We start from the raw sequence: 20,479 nt of genomic DNA on the forward strand, positions 1-20,479 counted from the left end.
TTCAGCTGCATATCAGAAAATTCTAGACAACGTCAGGCCATCTGTCTGTGAGCAGAAACTGAGCCGGAGGTGGGTCATGCAGCAACACAACAACCCTAAACATTCAAGTAAGTCTACCACAGAATGGCTGAAGAAAAAGAGATTTTGTGTTTTGAAGTAGCCAAGTCAAAGTCCCAATCTAAACTCTATGAAATGTTGTGGCAACACCTGAAGCAAACTGTTCATGCAAGGAAGCCCTCAAATGTCGAAGAGCTGAAACAGTTTTGGATGGAAAAATAGGCCAAGATTTCTCCAAGCCAATGTGAGTGACAGATCACCAGGTACCAGATATGTTTAGTTGCAGTTACTATATTAGTTGTTGAATCTTTCTGTTGAATAAATAGTCAAGAAGGCTATTCTCACGAGCAGCAGAACCCGGGCTAAGGCAGCCCAGCCCGGTTTCTGCCGCTCGTGTGTAGCACCAGGAACTGCGTGGCACCATATGGGTGCTGCAACCAGCCCTCCTAAATGCCCCCCCATTAAACTAAGTTAGCGAAGCGAGTGCTCCTCTAACCCTGCTTTTTTTTGGTTGTGTGCTGCAGTGGGACACCTCTGCAGTGTGGCGACTCATGTGGAGACCCCTGACGGGGAGGCTACAACAAGCCTCCAGGCGTCGGGGGGCTCCACAGAATGCCCCGCGCACTCACGCAGGGCATTATGGGACATCAGGGAGGCAGAAGGCCCCCGATTCCCACTGCCCCAACCAGCTCCAGTATGGAGCTGGCAAGCATGTGGGTGGCCGATCTGGACACCCAGGGAGGGCTCAGCGATCATCTGCAGGGAAAGCCTGCTCTCCCCACTAACTCCCTTACAGCTCTCCACACTGCTCGTGTGGAGAGCCTCAAGATATATTCTTTTTCCTGAGTTACTTATTCAGTGGGGTTGTCTTTCTCTCTCATCAGGGTTTAGCTTAAGATCTAATCATATTTTGAATAAGAATTGTGCTAATATACAGATCATCCTAGGGAGTTCACAAACCTTTTCTCAGCCCTGTAGATGGATCAGTGGTTTGACTCAGCAGAAGGCAGATATTATATTAATAGTTATATTTTGCAACATTTTCTGTTTTGCCTTGGTTTTGTGAGCTACTTTCGGAAGTTTTCTTGAAAAGCAGCCTAGACGTCATTTCATTTTAAAGAAAATTGTATAACACGTATCAAGTTTCCCTTCCTTCCTTCCTTCCTTCGGTTTAAGTATGCGTTATACAGTTCTAACTTGCCTATTGTGTCCTTTGCAACAACTGGACAAATAAAGGAATATTGTTCTTTTCAAATTTACAACTTTTAAGTGACAAGTTGGGCTGCCTACCCACAAGTACAAGTAAATTGCCTATCTGCTCATCAATGAGGTACTACAGTTCCTGGAACAAAACCTGGAACTGGGGCATCAGGATAAGGCATGGACCACATTAGCTATTCCCTGTATACAGCCATCCCTCACCAACCGCGAGTTTCCCAATCATGGTTTTAAGTATTCGCGACTGGGAAATTGTCACAGGTCTTGCCAACCATGACCCGAGTATCCACAGTTTTGTGAGGGGTTTTTTTGGCAATTTGGGTTTTTTCACAATTTGGGGGGCTCGAGGGTGATTTTCAGGGTTCTGCTTCACTCCTCTTACTGACTCATGGTGATTTGGGGGGATTTCCCCCCCCCCTATTTTTAACTGTATTTTGTGGTCCTTTTGCGACCATGATTCCCCTAATCCCATTTGCCACTGATTTCAATGGCTCACCAACAGCGAGATTTTCCCAAACAGAACCCTCATGGTTGGTGAGGGATGACTATATTTGGGGCCTTATCATGAGAAAACTACTGCTGTAGCAGCAGCAGATATGCTTAGAAAGCACAGAGAGCAAAATGCAGATGCAACCCAGTTTCTCAACTCCTGTGTATAAAGGGGATACCTCCCCGCCCCCCATGCTCATCCAGACAAGTCCATTTCTTGCCATGTGAACAGGTTCAAGCCCACCAACTTCAGTAATAATTTCTGACTTGATGACAGGATCTGACCCATAATAAACAAACAAATTCTCTTTTCCTCCCACATAAGCAACCCTTGCAAAAGCAATTGTGCTGCTGGTGGCCGGGTGCTGGATGAGTAACTGCCAATCTCCTGTGGTTCCTTCCTGGAGGGCCCAAACTTCCAGAGATGATAAAGGGTGGGGTGAAGGGGAAGGGGGGAATTAATTGTTCATTGCCGGAAGCTTGACCTCTTCATCGCAGAGCTGACACTCATCAGCCTGGAGAAGCTGTGAGACAGAAGTCACAGTGGGAAATGACACAGGGAGAGGGAAGTGAAAAATCTAGCTGAGGGCGCCTCCGCGATGCCAGCACTCACAGCAAAAGATTAGAATGGGATTCATCTAATACAACACAAGAGCTGTCAAGCAGGCCACAGCATTGCACAGCACAGAACACCTAGGGAGAGCACTATCCTCTACAGCATAATCCATGTGGGACGGGGGGAGAGACCCATTGGAAGCAAATGCCAGGAGCCAAATATGGGCAAAGGGCCAAGCAGAAGGGGAATGACAGTCATGAGGCCATAAGAATGCATAATGCCTGGTTGGACTTAAAATAAGATAAAGGGGAGCCGAAGAGGCCAGGAAAAAATATTGCTTGAAGGATGAAGACTGGAAAAGGTCCGACAGTTATGAGAGAAGCTGTGTTCCCTCAGCAGGGATTCCCAGATGTTGACTACAACTCCAAGAATCCCCAGCCAAAGGCCACTGCAGCTGGGGATGCTGGGAGTTGTAGTCAACATCTGGGAATCCCTGTTAGAGGGAACAGTGGATTGAAGTAGTAGATGGTTTCCAAAACGTATGTGATTCAAATAAAGAAGAAAACTGGGCATGCTTTCAAACAAGAGAAGGGAGAGGAAATTACTAGCAACCACATGGAATTGGATAAACCCAGAGAGAAGATAACAAAGGGTACTTTTACACAGCAACTAAAATTTGCCAAGCTGCTAATGTTCAAACTTTCCCTATTTGACTTTGAGGGCCTGAGGTGCTAAGTAATGATATTCTACCTTCCTGGGAAGAGAAGAGGCGTTTCCTAGGCTTGAACTGTCAGGTGCATCGCCCAGTAAAAACACAAGCAAACCCTGAAGAAGATTTGTTGGAATATTTTTTAAGCCCATACAAGAGTGTCAGAAGAGAAAAAGAAAGGAGAGTGTAAGAGAGAGCACACCTAATGAAATCAGCAAGTCTGGGATTAATAATGTTTTAAAACTAATTTTTTTAAAGCTCTCATAACCTGTCAGTTCCTAAAGTGGTGTGAAAGACTCAAACGAAAGGGCAATTGCTTTCAACTGCTGTTAATGCATCTTCTGACCCACGCTTCCCAGAATAACAGCTGCGTTAGTCTCCTGCAGCAAAAGCATAACAAAAACAATAACAAAACCCACCTCACCAACATAGTCCTATGGCATCTTAAAGACCAAGAGCCATATTATGGCAGGAGCTTTCATAGGCAAGATCCAGGTTCCTTTCTGACTCATAAAATCATTTCAAATAAGAAGTTCTTTTGCATCGGGTTAACAGGACTGAATACCTCCAAATGCCTCCTAGGTATCGCTCCTAACGTATTGCACTATTTATTATCTGTCCTATGGTGCTTTCCGAGGTGGCAGAAGAGGGCACCTGAGTCTGACAGGGATGTTCTCATGTAACATGATTTACATCTGCATTTTAAGGGAGTGGTGCTGGGGAATAAAATTCTGAACACATGTCCTGCCAGATATCTTAACCAGATTACAGTGACCAAGTATCGCAGGGCATTTACCCAAGCACTGTTTAATGTTCTGCGCGCTGCAGTGCTTGAGGGCAGATTTGACAAATATCCGTTTGCAGAGTGCTTTTGTCCCTGTGATTCAGGAGCTATAGAATCAACAGTGCATGTTCTATTATATCGTAATTGCTATAGGGACATTTGTAATATGCATATTACTCCATAATTATTAAACTTGCTGGGCTGTTCTGATGATTTCTACATATGCTATCTTTTATCAGATCATGATGATAAGATCTCTTATGCAGTTGCCAAGTTTTGCCTAATTGCTAGTAGTATTTGTAAGGCCAATGTACCTGAACAATTAAGTATCACTATCTATTGAGAATAGCTGTTATATAATGAGTCAGTTTCCCCAAATAGGTTTAATGTTTTTAGGAACTTTTAGGAATTTTATGTATTTTTATTTTTTAAAATTTTGCTTTTTTGTATTTGTTGATCAGTGATCAAAATAAAAACAACAACTACTACTACTACATCATCTGCATTTCAATATTTTCTAAATATTGCTTGCTTACTTATTTATTACATTTTGCACAAGTGAAAAAACAAAAACAAACACCATTTAAAACAGGCTGCTTAAAACAATATAAAAACAATTTTAAAACAATTCAAACCCATTTTTAAAAGGAAAACAATACTTAAGAGCAATTTAAAAACCTAGATGGCCAGGTCAAATCAGGTTTTCAGGGCTCTCTTGAAGGCCAACAATGAGCCCAAACTACAGATATCTGCCGGAAGTACATTCCACAGGCCAGGAGCAGCTACAGAAAAGGCCCAGTTCTGAGTCGCCACCAGACATACTGCTGGTAACTGGAGACGGACCTCTCCAGATGATCTCAATGTGCAATGAGGATCATACAGAAGAAGGCGCTCTCTAGGGTAATCTGGACCTAATGTGGTCTCTCTGGGTTAGCCCAAAGACCAGTCTGGCTGCCCCATTTTGAACTAACCGAAGTTTCCGAACTACATACAGAGGCAGCCCCACGTAGAGCGCATTGCAATAGTCAAGCCTGGAGGTTACCAGCTGATGCACCACTGTTTTGAGATCATTTTCTTCAAGGAATGGACACAGCTGTTGAATCAGCTGAAGCTGATGGAAAGCGCTCCTGGCCATAGCCTCCACCTTAGATACCAGAGTGAGGCACTCCCACTGCCAGAGCACTCCCAAGCTGTGTACCTGTTCCTTCAAAGGGAGTGTAACCCCATCGAGCACAGGAAGATCAAACTCATCCCTCAAATTCCAATCCCTCACAATGAGCACCTCCGTCTTGCTTGAATTTAGCTTCAATTTGTTGTCCCTCATCCAACCCATTAATGCCCATAGGGCAGGCATGAGGAAGAGGAGGAGGAGGAAGAGAAATAGATTTGGGTGTCATCAGCATACTGATAACACCCTGCACAAAATCCCCTGATGATCTCACTCAATGGCTTCATGCAGATGTTAAAAAGCACTGGTGACAGAATGGAGCCCTGAGGGACTCAATAGAATAGCTCCCATTTCAAAGAGCAACCGTCACCAAGCTCTGCCATCTGGAATCTGTCTGGGAGATAGGAGAAGTTCACTGCAGAGAAGTTCCTCGTATCCCCAACTCCCCCAGGCGATCTAGAAGGATACCATGGTCAATGGTATTGAACACCGCTGAGAGATCCAAAAGAACCAACAGAGTCACGCTCCCTCTGTCGATTCCCTGGTAAAGTTCATCCATCAGGCCGACCAAGGCCATCTCAACCCCATAGCCAGCTCTAAAGCCAGTTTGAAATGGGTCTAGATAGTCGGTTTCCTCCAAAACTGCCTGGAGCTGGTTAGCCACCACTCTCTCAATCACCTTGCCCAACCATGGGAGATTGGAGACCAGCCTATAACTGCCCATCACTGAGGGATCTAGGGAAGGCTTCTTAAGAAGTGGTCTAATCATTCCTTCCTTCAAACAAGGAGGCATCCTACCCTCCTTCAGCGATGAGTTAATGATATTAACTAGGCCATCTCCAACCATTTCCCTGCTCGACAGAAACAACCAAGTCGGGCAAGGATCCAGAGAACAAGGGGTAGGCCACACCTCCCCAAGTAGCTTGTCCACAGCCTCGGGCAACATAGTTAATCAGCAAGCAACTTGCTATGGGGATGCATTATCAATTTGCCTCTGGTTCATCAAGACTAAGCTCCGAGCAGCTTTCTGTAGTGTTCCCCAGCCCCAAGGAATGCAAGGGACTGAGCCTGCAAGCTTCTGCATACAAAGCAGGTTCTCTACTACTGAGTTACAGGGCCTGCCAAGAGGGTCTTAAAAGAACTTAATAGAAATGATAACATAGCAAATAAAACTATTATATATGAAACTTCGGAATAAATGAATCAGAGAAAGGAAGGATATAAAAAGAATATCACAAAGGTAGAAATTAGCAATTACCAGGTTCCAACTTAAACCAAGAGATACAAGATTATCCCTTCTCCTGGCTGGCCTGGGATGGAGGCATATTTTACCAAATCCAGCTGGAGTGTTAAGGAGAAAATCATCCAAGAGAACTGTTCCATTATCCAGAGTGCAGTTATCAGAATACTATACATCCCTTTCGATGGCAAAACATTTTGACTCAAAACAGGCCGTCACAAATGTTTCAAGCTCGAAACAAAACAGCCTCTTTAAAAAAGACCTGTTTCGAGCTCAAAAGAAAACAACCCCATTTAGATTGAAACATTTCAACATTTCGAGTGTCATTTTGGAGGAGGCCTGTTTTCCCCTTTATGCCTTTTTCTGGCACTGGCTTCTGACTGGCTTGTGATCTCTTTGCTTCTTCGTTGGCTTGTTATCGTATAAATCAAGTATTGTCATGGGCAACTGTGCTCCCATTGACTTGGGGGAGGGAGGAGGCAACACAAAAGGAGGGAATTTCAAAATATATTCAAAAGGACTGGGAGGCAGAGAGAGGCCTTATGCCCTTATGGTTTTCTTTTCTCAGCACCAAGTATAATATGCTGTGCTATTGTTGCTATAAGAATCTGATTTTGCTGGATCTCAGACTGACAAAGGCAGAACATGGGTATTTGCCTTTCTTGAGTTGTGGTTTGTTTTGTTTGTGAGATAGTGACAGTTCCCATGATCAGTGGGAACTGCCAGATGGGGTTAAGCGGGGAGAGCGGGCTTACCCGCTCTCCCCGCAGATGAGCGCCCACAGAGCCCTGGGCAGCCGCATCGGCTGCCCACACAACGGCTGGCTCCGTCATGGAGCCAGCGGGGGCTGTGGGGATTGGAGGCCGTGCAGCCCCCAAAAGTTCCAGCATGCCCTGTCCGAGTGTGCAGGGCATGCTGGAGAGACCCCTGAGCGGGGAAGCTGCTTTTTAGCCTCCCGGTCGGGGGTCTACTTGTGAGTTGCCGTGGCACGGAGCAGCGCTGTGGCAACACACGATCCAAAAGCCCAGGTTAGCAGACCACTCGCTCTGCTAACCTGGGCTTAGGGGAGGGTAACTTAAGCAGGTTACCCACTTTGGTGAGACCAGGCTTGGCTGCAAGCCCAGTGGTTCTCATGCGCGAACAAAACCAGGCAAGGCTCCCTTAGCCTGAATTCGCCCGATCGTGAGAATCGCCTCAGTGTTGTGAAGAGAAATGGACAGAGGCAGCTCAGTCTCTCTCTGTAAGATTTTTTGGTGATTGCTGTGATGAGCTCCATGTCTGGCCTTGAGATCAACTTTTGTTTCAGTCACTGCTCTGATCTGCTCTGCTATCTGCATTGCAAGGTATACTCAGTCAAAATGTGGCTGAAGTTGCTCTAATTGAGCATATGGCAATGTTTGTTGCTAAGGGTGCCACTGTGGAAGTTGTTGCAATACTAGGAAGTAAGGAGTCATAATTGTGTGAGAGAGTACAACTTGTGCCAATGATGTTACTGCAGTGCAGGCACTGTGGTTGGCCTGGGTCAGGGATTCTTTTTTGGCCATTTGGACAGTGTGTGAAATGTGTGTTCTGTGTTGGGAGATTCCTTTTTATTATGTTTCAAGGCAGGGTTGCAAAATGTATAGCAAATTGCAATGCAAAATTTGTGTGCACTCTGTGAGTGCAGCTTGTTCTGGCCATAGGGAACAATGGGGAAACTCAAAACACCCCATTGTTCCCCATAGGTAGCTCCTAGGGATACCAAAGTGGGTTATGTGGTAGGGCACAATGAGTGCTACCTACCACTCAACCCCCAAAGAAATGGGCAAGCAGGCGATTTAAAACAAATTTGTAACCTTTCCCTTCCGTTTTGAGTTGTTTTGTCAAAACAGCCAGCTCGACTGCCGTTTAGACCATTTTGCATTTAGTTTCAAGCTCAGAACAAAACGCTAAATCTGTTTTGTGCACATCCCTATACTATATATCCTTATTATTCCTTGCCTTCCAGAAATTTAAAAGCCAAGCCCTGCCTGTGTATCTGAGAGAACAGGTAACCCCAAGTTACCAATGATTAGTTATCACAGTGTACAACCAGAAATGGCTTTAAGCTGACTGATTTCTGCAGGGCAGATGGTCTACCACTTAGAATCACTGATCTTTTTTGACAATTCAAACTCCTGTCACTCAGGTTAACAAAGAGGTGGAAGAAAGAAATTATGCACTGTAGGGAATATCTTATATCAACCCTTTTAGGAATGAGTGATTCCCTAAACCTATATTCTAATGTCATCCTTAAGGACATCCCATTTTTAGAAGCTGTGCAATACATGTTGGAGAGTTCTCCACGGATCTCACCTGCAAGTCAGTTTAAAAGACAATGGAAAAGTTTGCTCACAATCACAACAGAGTTTGTTGGAAGAACCCTCAAACAATACAGCAGGTATAGGGTTAATGATATGCCTAAGGGTTGAAATGGCAGACTGATAAAGAGGAGACCTGGGGAGAAAAGAAGAACTCTAGTGAGTGCAACAGTGACCTGATTGAAATGGATGTTCTGGCCGCAGGCTTGTTTCTTAATGGCTTGCACGGTCACTGTGTACCACGAAAAGAAGAGGATATGGAAGCTAAACCCTCGTTACTGAAAGTTTCTCTTCAAGGCTACGCAGAGCATTCCATCATACACAGGAATTGCAAGCAAGGCACCAATTTGGCAAGCTCCATGCCTGCTTTGACAGATTTAAGAAAGCTTTAGAACGCTATCCAAAACACCATTACTTAGGAGTTAGAGCTATGAAAAGCAATGGGGCTTGCTAGAACCAGCATTGTACAGTGGTTAGAGTGTGAGCCTAGCCTGGGGAGATCCAGGTTCAAAACCCCGCTCAGCCATTAACTCATAGGGTGACCTTAGGTAATGCACTTAGGTAATGCACACGACCTCACGACACCGCTCATGGAGGTCTGCAGGGAAGGCAGGAGCTCCTCTGCCTGCCTCGTGTCCATATGCAGAGTGATGTGGCATGAGCAAAAGCCAGGAGCAGGAGTACTTCCCTCTCCCGCGTCCCAGAGGCCCCCCGTGCCATGAGTGCTGCCACTGCATGGTGCAACCGCTCCTTTCCCCCGGCTCACTGCCAGAGATGGCAGTAGGCCGGAGGGAAGTCATTTAGCACTGCCAGAAATGGTGGTGGACCAGAGGGAAAGCTTTTAACCCAGCAGCGATGGTGCTCATGATCTCCTGCCAAGGTTAAAAAAAACAACCCACTAGGTTAAAAAGTCAGGCTACCACTTTCTGGAGCAGAGAGCTCCCAGTGCTCCAGGTGATGGGTTAGCCCACGCTGCTCATGCCATGGGAACAACCTCACTATCTTTCAGACTAACCTATCTTACAGTATTGTTGTGAAGATGAAATGAGAGAGAAGAACTATGTAAGCCTCTTCCCTTCCTTGGAAGAAGGATGGGCTAGTTGTGTATTGAGTGTTGTTTTAATAATAAATGGGCTCAGAATTGTGCTTGAGGAAGAAGGCAGTCGACATTTGTGAGATAATTTCCAAATCTGCCAGGAGCATCCACCCTTCTTTTACAATCTTCTAAGGAAGAAAACTCTGCATCGACATTAGGCAGTTCCTTCCATTGCCGCATTTTGATTTTATTGGGTAGCTTTTTCTAAGCCCAAACCTAAGTTTTCCTTCATAAGAACATAAGAACAGCCATGTTGGCTCAGGACCAAGGCCCATCCAGTCCAGCATCCTGTTTCACACAGTGGCCCACCAGATGCAAGCTCACAGGCAAGCGCTTAGGCTGCCCTCTTAGTATTGCTCCCCTGCAACTGATATTTGGAATTCTTGTAGTTGAAACCATTGAGGCTATTCATATGCACGTGCAAAACCGGGCTAAGGGAGTGTGAACTTAAGGTATGCCCGTGTGAACCGCTGGGATAGGGCCCGATCCCGGGAGCACCGCAGCAGCAAACCGGCCTACAGAGCCACACTTCAAGACAAGCTTAAGGGAGCAAACGCACCCTTAACCTTGTTTTTTTGGTTCTGTGTCAGTCACAGCTGCAAAAAGCCACAGCTTGCAGATGAGGGGAGGGGAGGGGACTAGAGTTCTGGGAGAGTGGGTGACATGGCCCAGCACCCCGACCCTCGGAGCTGCCAGCAGCAGCCGGTGCTCATGGGGGTGGGCGACTCGTCCACCCAGAGATAGCAGAATGCTCATCTACAGGGAGGTAAGCTCTTTTGGGCTTCCTCTCTCATTGCTTGTGAGAAAGGGCTCATCATTTCTTATCCTATTAGTGAACAAGACGTGATTTAAAGAATGGCAAACCTCTCAACATCCCTTGCACCCTCTCCACTCTTTTTATTCTTTGTTCCTAGCCTACATACCAAGTTCCTTCAGCTTTTCCTAATGTGAACTGCCTTCTAGATTATCTCATCTCCATGAGGCTCTCTCCTAAATCCTTTCCAGTTTTTTGATGCCCACAACAGATGCAGGTTTACTCAGTGCTAAGCAGAGTGCTACTATTGCTGCTTCTAAAATGGCACACAGGACTTTCTGGTTATGACACCATGGGGCTATTCTCATGTTCGGGGGAAATTGGGCTAGGAGAGCCTAGCCCGATTTTTCCCGATCATGAGAACCACCGGGCTCGGCTGTGAGCCCGGTGGTTTTAGAGCGGGTAACCCGCTCAAGAACCCCTGGCCTAAAACCAGGTTTGCGGAGTGAGTGCTCTGCAAACTTGGTTTTAACAATCGTGAGTAACCGCAGCACAGCTTCGCGCTGCACCTACTCACGAGGAGACCCCCAGAGGGGAGGCGAAAAGCCGCCTCCCAGCTCCAGGGGTCTCGCCAGCATGCCCTGCGTGCTCGCGCAGGGCATGCTGGAGCTTGCAGGGGCCAATTGGCCCCTGCTCCCCCCAGCCCCCGCCAGCTCTGTTACGGAGCCGGCAATCGTGTGGGCGGCCGATCTGGCCACCCAGGGCTCCCTCCCCGCTCACCCGAAGAAACCGGGTCTCACTGATTGTGAGACCTGGTACAGTGTGGGTTAAGTTACAATGGAGAGGATTGGAAGAGGAAGACAAGATTCACAAAGTGCGGTGTCAAAGGCAGACTTGCAGAGCTCAGCTTACCTCAGACATGTTGACACGTCCCTCCTGGAAGGAGCAGTCGGCAGCATTGTGGGTACAGATGTGACGATATTTGCACCAATGGCAAGGGAAGGATCCATTCACACAAGATAGGCAGCTGCAAGAAAAAGAAAAAAGACAAGGTAGCATGAATATTTTCAGAAGCATCTCATCCAACTAGCTGCAAATGACTTTTTTTTTTTTTAAAGAGAGAAAAGAAAAAGAGAAACTATCTTATAAACTGTTGTATATTGAGAAACAACCTGCAACTCCAGAGCAATGTCTCATAAGGAAGAGGGAAGAATCATGTGTGCGACAGTAGATGGAAACACTAGGTAAGGACAAAGTGAAAAAGCCTGCACTGTCCAACTGTGGTGAGGACGTTTTAGAGGGAGAGAAAGCAGTTTTACAAGTATGAGGATGCAGCTATACCATACACATTAACATCCCAATTCTTGCCAGAAATACCAGATTGCGCATTTACATGGCAATCCTTGTTAAGAGTTAACCAGGATCACCGAGTCCTATGGAGCCGATTGTGAAAACCCAGAATTTCCAGGCAATCCTAGTCAAACCACTGTGGTTAATCCACATTTAACCAGGTTCTGGTTATCTATCCTGGTTAGATGTGGGTTAACCACAGCAGTTTGACCAGAACCGCCCCAAAATTCTGGGTTCTCACAATCAGCTCTGCATAGCTCAGTGACCTTGGTTAACTCTTTAACCAGGATCACCAGGATTGTGTGAATGCAACCTGGGTTTTCAGCAAAATGCCTGGGCATCCATTTTTATAGTTTGAGCCACAAGATTGCACCAGGGGAAATTCCCATGGGCCACAATGAGGAACTGGGAGAAATGCCAAAGAATAAATGTCCACCACTGGTTAATCACATTAGTCCCTACAGCACCATGTTCTTGGGACCATGCTGGGGCAACTGAGGTCACCACAATCAATGAGAGCACCACTGGGATTAAAGCACCACCCCCAGTTCTTGCATAAACAGAACTTTACAAACGTCACATCTTAATACTCACATTCCTTAATCCCTGTGCCAGCCGCCTTCTCTTCTTCCCACATTAGGCCCCATAATGCATTCCATGTGGTCAAATGTGCACCCCTTCTGACCTCTCCTTCTAGCTTGGCAGTGTTGGAATCTTCCCCTCCCCATCCATTTGCATGTGGGTTGAATCACAGACTTTGTGAGCTTTATTTTTGGATTTATGAAAGGCAATTTTAATGAAGGGAAGACAAAACAAGAGCCCTCCATTGCGGGAAGTAAAATCCTTGGGTCTTAATGCAGAGTCATTCATTGCAAAATTATACAGTTACCGGAATTTTGCGTCAGATTAACATTTTGGGACTGTAATGCCTTTCATTTAGTTATGGAGCCACAAGCTGCAACCCCTTCTCTGACTTCCTCACCTACCCACTCGAGAGTGTGGGGGGGGGGTAAGGGTGGGGGTATCCTCTCTGGTTGAGTTTCAATCCATTCGCCGCTGCCCCTCCCCACTGCATGTGTACAGATGCACACAATTATATTCTGTTAAGATTCAATTTGCATTAAGGTCTCACTCTCTCTTCTTTAACACCCCTTCCCTAATTCTTACCGCTCAGCAAGTAACAAGAGTCATATTTTGAACGGTGCAATGGCTATGCTTCATCAGCTCTACTCATTCCAATGTCAGCTGAGACACAGCTAAGAGCTTTTTAACCCTTTCCTCCCCAAAGCAAACAACAGTCGTCTTGATGAAGTTTTCTTTGTATGGGCTCCAAATGCTTGCTCCTATTTTCCTCTGTTTTCATTTGTTTCCACATTGGGGAGAACGGTTTATCACAACCCTTTTCCTTTCAACTTCTGTGGGAGAAACCAGTTGGGATGCTTAAGATTCCTTTTATTCAAATTTTTCTACTTGATATTTTATCTGCTAGTCATTTGTTTTTATCTGCTGTTTTTATGATCTTTTATAAAAACTTTTGAAGAAGTAACTTTGTTTCAGTCTCAGCTCACCTCAAAGTCGATTGGTGATATGGTGTGATATATCAATACCATAAAATAAATATAAATACGTCTGAAGACTCCCACAACTCTGCAATCATTCAGTTTTTACTGGATGCAGAGATACACCCATGGATCTATTATTCCAGTTTTGTTTTGTTTTTCCTTCATTTTCATTGTGCCCACATGGTTCATCTTAATGTAATCGTTGTTATCACATGGCTGAGATGGCAACCATGTCAAAAATGCAATGCTTCATCCAGCACCAAAATGATCTTACTCTTCTCAACATAGCCTTTAGCTAAAGAGACTGTCACTATTCTTTAGAATGAGACTGAACAGTTTTGGGTGAGAACATGTATGTATCCTACCTAGGGAAAAAACACAAGATGTGTCGGCTCTTTCATATACCGAGGTAATTAGACTTCAGAGTTATATCTTCATCTTTGAAATGAATAAGGAAAGCTCTTTCTGTTGCAGCTATCTTGTTAAGCAGGCAGTAGTCCTAAACAGATATCGCTGCTGCACCAATTACTTTCTTCCTTTCGTTCTGAATGCTTCTCTTCATATTTTTAAGAAAAGACCAAAAATTTTGAGCTCATTGTGCCTCTACTTGGGGGGGGGAGGGATTGGACTCTGTTTATCACCTTGGAGGGGTCCTGTGAGATCCTTGATTTTGCCCATCCATATGATAGAGGCAGAATCCTCTTGTTTCTGTCAGAGATTGGTGTGTTTTGGCCAAGGTCAAGCTTAACTGCATGTTTAGGGGCTTTCCCCTATATATGTGAATCACTGTTTACTTGATTGGTTGTTCAGCAGCATGATACCATCTGTTCAATCTCTTCTTTCTGAGGTCGGCATAGTTTAGTCTCATCAATTTTGGAACTAAATATTGTTCTTGATAATTGGAACTAATAGCTCCCTTCCTACAATATACCAAACTGTAGAAAAGATAATATACTTCTTGTCAAACCAATCCAAATCAGTCAAACTAGGCTAGAATGCAGTCTTGCTATAAAACAGAGTATAAGCATCAGAGTAGACAGAATACTCCAGTCATTCCCATGATAGCTTCACTACCAATTACTCTGGTTAGTACCATTATCAATGAGGCTCTCCACATGAGCAGCGTGGAGAGCCTTACCAGGCTCTGTGGGGAGAGCGGGCTTAGCTCACGCTCCCGCAGGTGAGCAGGGAGCCATCTCTGGGCGGCCAGATCGGCCACCTACATGATTACCAGCTCCTGTCACAGAGTCAGTAAAGGCTGCTTGTAGCCTCCCGGTCGGGGGTCTACTTGTGTGTCGCCATGGTGTGAAGCCACACTGCGGTAGCACACAATCAGTAAGGTGGGGTTAGCAGAGCGCTCGCTCCACTGACCTCGTTTTGGGGGGTGGAACTTGAGCGGTCTAACTGCCGGGAGCCATGCAGCTCCCGGCAGCTCCCACAACCTCAGGAAAGCAGGCTGGGCTCCCTTAGCCCGCTTTCCTGTGGTTATAAGAATAGCCTCAATGTGTGAAGGGAAGGACAGAGGTAGGGAGGGGATCGACCGGATATAGTATAGTACAATGAGAACTCCAAGTCTTACTTACCAGGAAGAGTCAGACTGAGGCACTATTTTACCTATCAGTCACAAAATGATACTTGATTAAATGGTCTTTTAAGACTCTGAGCTGCCTGGCCAAGAGAAAGAAGCTCTTCCCACTAGCGATGAGAAGAGCTTCTGTCAGGTCTTAGCCCGCTCTCCCCAGAGACAATCGAGCTTGTAGCCCTGGGTGCCGGAATCAGCCACCCACACAATTGCCAGCTCCATCATGGAATCGTCAGAGGCTGAAGGGACTGGGGGCTGTGCAGCCCCCAGAAGCCCCCGCACAAGTGCATGAGGCATCCTGGAGAGACCCCCGAGCCCGGGAGGCTGCTTGCAGCTTTCCGGCCAGGGGTCCACTAGTATGTCACGATGTGCCACGGTGACACACAAGCAACAAAATGAGGTTAACGGAGTGTTTGCTCCATTAACCTCATTTAAGGGGAGGGTGGTTGAGCACCAGGATTGCCTGTAAGCCCGGTGGTTCCCAAGATCAACGAAAAGCAGGCTAAGCTCCCTTAGCCTGCTTTCTGTTGACTGTGGGAAGAGCCTCACTGTCATTTTTAGTGTTTGCAAAATGCCTCCTATATCTTAGATGCTATTAAATAGCAACAATAATGAACCACCACCCTCTTAGACCATTGTGGGCTATATTTTGAGTCAATGTTTCTATCTTTGCATTCTGTCATCATTAAATGGATTTCATAATATTAGAAACTGCACTTTATGGAACGGGAACGTTGCAAATGAACGAAAATTAATCTTCATACTAAGCTGAGGATAGGTTAATGTAATTTGGCTCTGTTCTGGACATCAATGGTTCCTTGGAAGCCATGCTACAAAAATAATCCAAACACCCAAAGCTTCATGGGATTTTTTGGAAAGTGGAAGATATGATGCCATCTAGTGGACAGCAATGTTAACAAATGTGGGAAAAATTCAATGTGTGCAAAATTATGTATTAAAGAAAATGAAAGATTGTGCCATCAAGTCAGTGTCAACTCCTAGCGATCACATTCCATATGATTTTCTTGGTAGAATACAGGAGCAGTTTATCAGTGCCTCCTCCCACGCAGTAAGAGATGATGCCTTTCAGTACCTCCCTATATCGCTGCTGCCCAATATAGGTGACTACTAATGTATTTACTAGGCACAGTCTGGGAAGCACACCAGCGGGGATTTGAACTAACAGCCTTTTGCACTTTAGGCAAGCTGCTTCCCCGCTGTGCCAGTGCCACCACAGCTGATCTGCAAACACAAACACAACATTAAATAAGCTTCCACAGGGATATACCATACCAAGTGTAATGTGAAAGGTAGACAAGGGCAAATAGTAGATCTATTTCCTTCCTCCCTCCCTCCCTTATACTGCCTGACTCCAAAGGCTATCATTAGAATTCTATCTCTTGTCTTCTAAGACACCTTATAATATGTGTGGTAGAATCCAGAGGAAGTCCCTCAAACTGCTAGGTCAGCTCATCATGTGTACAAGTTCTGCACCAGCCAACCATCTTTACAACTGCAAGCAGTGGGGGAAGGGGTCATATTCTAAAGAAGGGACATCTAATTAAGCAAGAAGAACATGAATGGTATGGTAGCAATGCTTCAAGTAAACTGGGATGTTTGCTCCTAAAAAGCCTTTTGATGTCATATCAGACTAACCCCTGGAATCTGTACTGTGGAGCTGTTTCTTTTGCAGTAGGGATTATGGGAGTGTGGCATCCTGCTGGTTATAACCTGCTGTATTTTGCAGAGGATTTTTTGACCTATGAACCTCAATTACACAATTGGTACAAGGGCACAGTGTATCTTGCAACCCTCATTGCTTTGCCCTTTTTATTATTACTACTACGACGACGACGACGACTTATATCCCCCTCTTCCTCCAAGGAGCCCAGAGTACTACTACTACTACTACTACTACTACTACTTATATCCCCCTCTTCCTCCAAGGAGCCCAGAGCGGTGTACTACCGTACATACTTGAGTTTCTCTTTCACAACAACCCTGTGAAGTAGGTTAGGCTGAGAGAGGAGTGACTGGCCCAGAGTCATCCAGCTAGTTTCATTGCTGAATGGGGATTTGAACTTGGGTCTTTCTACTTAACTGTCAAATTCTGGCCTCCTTTGGCATATGGCTACTTTCTCACTTGCTTTGGGGTCCCCCTCAAATGTATTTGTGGCTGAATTTACATCAGAGATGTGCCAGATATAAAATCAACAGCAACAAGGGCAAAAATATTTTTGCCATTTTCTACCTGCAGTGTCTAACCAGCAGACCGCCATTAATTTCCTTCTCTCAGACTATAGCAAGCAAGCAGAAGGCATATCCTAGGGATGTGCACGAAGTGTTTCACACACATCCAGGGTGTGTGTGAGCAGGCTCTTTAAAAGAAGTAAGGCAAGTCTTACCTATCCCTCAGTCGCTGCTCCACCACCCCCTGCCGCCCCACTGCAGTGCTGTCAGAATTAAATGCCATGTGACGTGGCTGCAGGGCTGCTCCCAGCAGCCCACGGGTGGCAGCAGCGGCGGCGGCACATAAATGGCAACAGCACATGCTTGGATGATATTTACATGCTGACACCACCCATGGGCAGGAATTTCCCATCAGAGAATCAACTCTCAGACATTGAAAACAACAAAACCCAGTGCCCCATGGGCTTGTCGTACTGGGGGTGGTTGACACCCTATGTGCACTACACTACAACCTGCTCTGGGACACCCTGGTGCCCCCCAAGTGGAGTTATGGGGCTGATGAAATTCCCCATTATTTCCTATGGGAGAAAAGCTTAAAGACACGCAAACTTCAGGAAAAACTTCCCTTTCACCAATTCAATCAATTAATTAACCAACCTTTCACTAATTTATTTGAAATCAGGGTGGTAGCAGGCACCCATTGGGGCACTACCACCTGATTCACTCTTCTGGCCCCAAAACCCCTTTTCTGCCCCGAATCTGCCACAAAGACATGCCAACTTCAAAAATCTTTTATAAATCACCCCTTTGCCCAATTCCTTTGAAATATGAATGGTAGCTTCCTTGCACCCATTAGGCACTACCACCCACCACAACCCACTCTGGGCCACCCTGGTTACGCCCCTCTGGGGAGTTATAACTAAGGCTTTTCCCTATGGGGAAAAGCTTAAAGACACGCCAAATTCAAAAATTCTTTAGAAATCACCCCTTTGCCCAATTTCTTTGAAATGTGGGTGGTAGCTTCCATCCATTGGCCACTACCACCCAACCCACTTTGGCCACAAAATTGAGGTCAGAATCTTCACATTTTTTGGGTCCAAATTTGGGGTGATTTGTTTTGTCTACAAATCACCCAAATCAGCCAGATTCAGGCACAAATAGTTTTGTACCAGAATTGATTCGCATATCCCTACTTTTGACATTCTGTGCTGCTGCACAGTACATTAGGGCAGCAGAGCAGGGCAGAAGGTCAAGTAGAGATATTCCTCCTTTCATCTTCCTGAAATGGGACCAGAGCACCACCACTGCTTCCATTAGTTCAGTGGGTTTAAAGTGACGGAGAAGGAGGTATTGAAGCTGGGTGAATGGGGTTGCAGGAGCCACAAAATCTTCTCCAGTTTGTGGTTTAATTTGAGCCAGAGAAGAATTCAAGGAGCTCATAATGTTTGCTTCTTTGAGGAAAGCACTATGAGCCCCCAAAGCTTATATGCAGGCTCAGGCTTCACCAGCACCTTTACTTCAGAGTATATGAAAGGAATGTACACATACATACCTCCCCCCCCCACCCGCCACACAGAATGCAAGCTTACATGTGTATTCTCATGGCCTGAGAAACAAGTTCCTTCCTTATCTCCAGCTTTAGAAGCTGAGAGCTCTTCAGTGCTCTAGTGTAGAGAGAGAATAAAATAGGAATCCACAGGGGTGAGATAAGCCAGGAAACGTCTAAGCAGGGAAACAAGCATTGGGAGGGAAGTAAAATGGAGGAGGCCGGCGGGAGAAGGATGCAGAAGTCTTTGAAAGCTGACTTGGAAGAAAGAATGAGGACACAAGAGGAAGGTAAAAGCATGAGGGGAATAATACGAGTATTTTACATAAGCAATTTTGGTTCTGTCATACTGGGTGCTACAAAGAATCTGTGATGGGGTGGGGGTGGGGGTTCTTTGCCTGAAGCAACACATTTTTTTACAAGCCAAGTCAGAAGGAAGAAGAGATACAGAGTAAATTCAAAGAGGAGAAGAGGCAAAACAGGCAAGTACTTATAGGCATATACTGAACAAGAGAGGTGCACTGGAAAGGAAAATTACATACATGATCCATACTGATGAGAACAGCATCTGCATACATAAAACAGCTCTGATGTTTTATGACTGTATTTCCAGTCAACAGTATCTGTCTTTTATGTCTATAGCAGCACAATATCCTAGTATTCTATTATTATTATTATTATTATTATTATTATTATTATTTTTTTTTTTTTTTTTTAACATTTATATCCCACTCTTCCTTCAAGGAGCTCAGAGCAGTGTACTACATACTTAAGTTTCTCTTTCACAACAACCCTGTGAAGTAGGTTAGGCTGAGAGTGAAGTGACTGGCCCAGAGTCACTCAGCTTTATGCCTTACATGTAGCATTATAAGAAGCACGAGAGAGTGGGACTTTTCTTATACAGTATCTTGGCTTTTTCAGTTACTTAAGAAATAATAAATACGAGCTGGGCTGGGCACAGAGCATCTGCACCTCTAGTTCTCCCACCCCCACCCCTACCGCCGTTTTCCTCTCCACCTTCTGCCACCGTTTTCTTCTCCCCCGCCGTCATTTTGTTTCCCGCCTCACCCGCAAGCCTGTCCGCCGCCGGCGCCACTTTCCTCTCCCCCTGCCGGGAGCTCACCCGCAATCTCTCGCAATTGCTGCCACGCATGGGATTAGCGACGACGGGTACACCATATAGATTATCCTATTAATTTTCATAGATGGAGGATAGGGTCTAATAATGCCTTAACGAGTGGTCAGAACCAGCGGTATGAGCAACACTCATCTTCCTGAGGACCTCCTTGAAGACTCAGATAATGTCATGCTATATGCCCATATCCATGCCACTTTAGCCTTGAGCCGCTTGGCTCGGGAGAATCTGCCACACCCAACCCCACCAAGACTAGATACAAAACACAAATTTCCTTCAAATCAAGAAACATTGGTTCTGTTCAGCAAACAGACAAAAATTGTACTTATTTATTTATTTATTTATTTGCTCATCAGGCATCATTTTTCAGTTGTCACAGACAAGTAGACTAGAGGATTTCCTGAGTCCTGACTATCATACAGGCCAGATTTAACTTGCATTGCCTTGTGTAACATGGAAAGAAATTAACAGCAGACACATACAGAAAGACAGGTAAGGCAAACCCACATACAATGTCAGGGGAATGCATATCTGTTTTTAATATTCCCCAGCACAATATTAAAATCGAATATTTCCAGTTCCTCTGAATTTTTCCAGATTAGTGCCAAAGAAAACACCTTTGAAAAGCTTATATTAAATTTAATATGCCTTAACTCTTCCAAAGGGGTTTTAATCATCTGTATGTAATGTGCTGGAGACTACTA

The 20,479-nt window shown here is 45.3% G+C and overlaps 1 protein-coding gene across 13 annotated transcripts in view; it reads right to left on the minus strand.

The window, feature by feature from the left end:
• PLXNA1 (plexin A1) overlaps positions 1-20,479 on the minus strand; it is a 423,385-nt gene that overhangs the window by 150,498 nt on the left and 252,408 nt on the right. For all 13 annotated transcript variants that reach the window (XM_053299219.1, XM_053299220.1, XM_053299222.1 and 10 more), the window contains one exon: positions 11,323-11,437. In XM_053299219.1, the coding sequence (XP_053155194.1) occupies positions 11,323-11,437 (115 nt within the window). The remainder of the gene's footprint in view (positions 1-11,322; positions 11,438-20,479) is intronic.

Source organism: Hemicordylus capensis, chromosome 2 (assembly GCF_027244095.1).
Source record: "Hemicordylus capensis ecotype Gifberg chromosome 2, rHemCap1.1.pri, whole genome shotgun sequence".
In the NCBI taxonomy this organism is placed as follows: Eukaryota; Metazoa; Chordata; class Lepidosauria; order Squamata; family Cordylidae; genus Hemicordylus; species Hemicordylus capensis.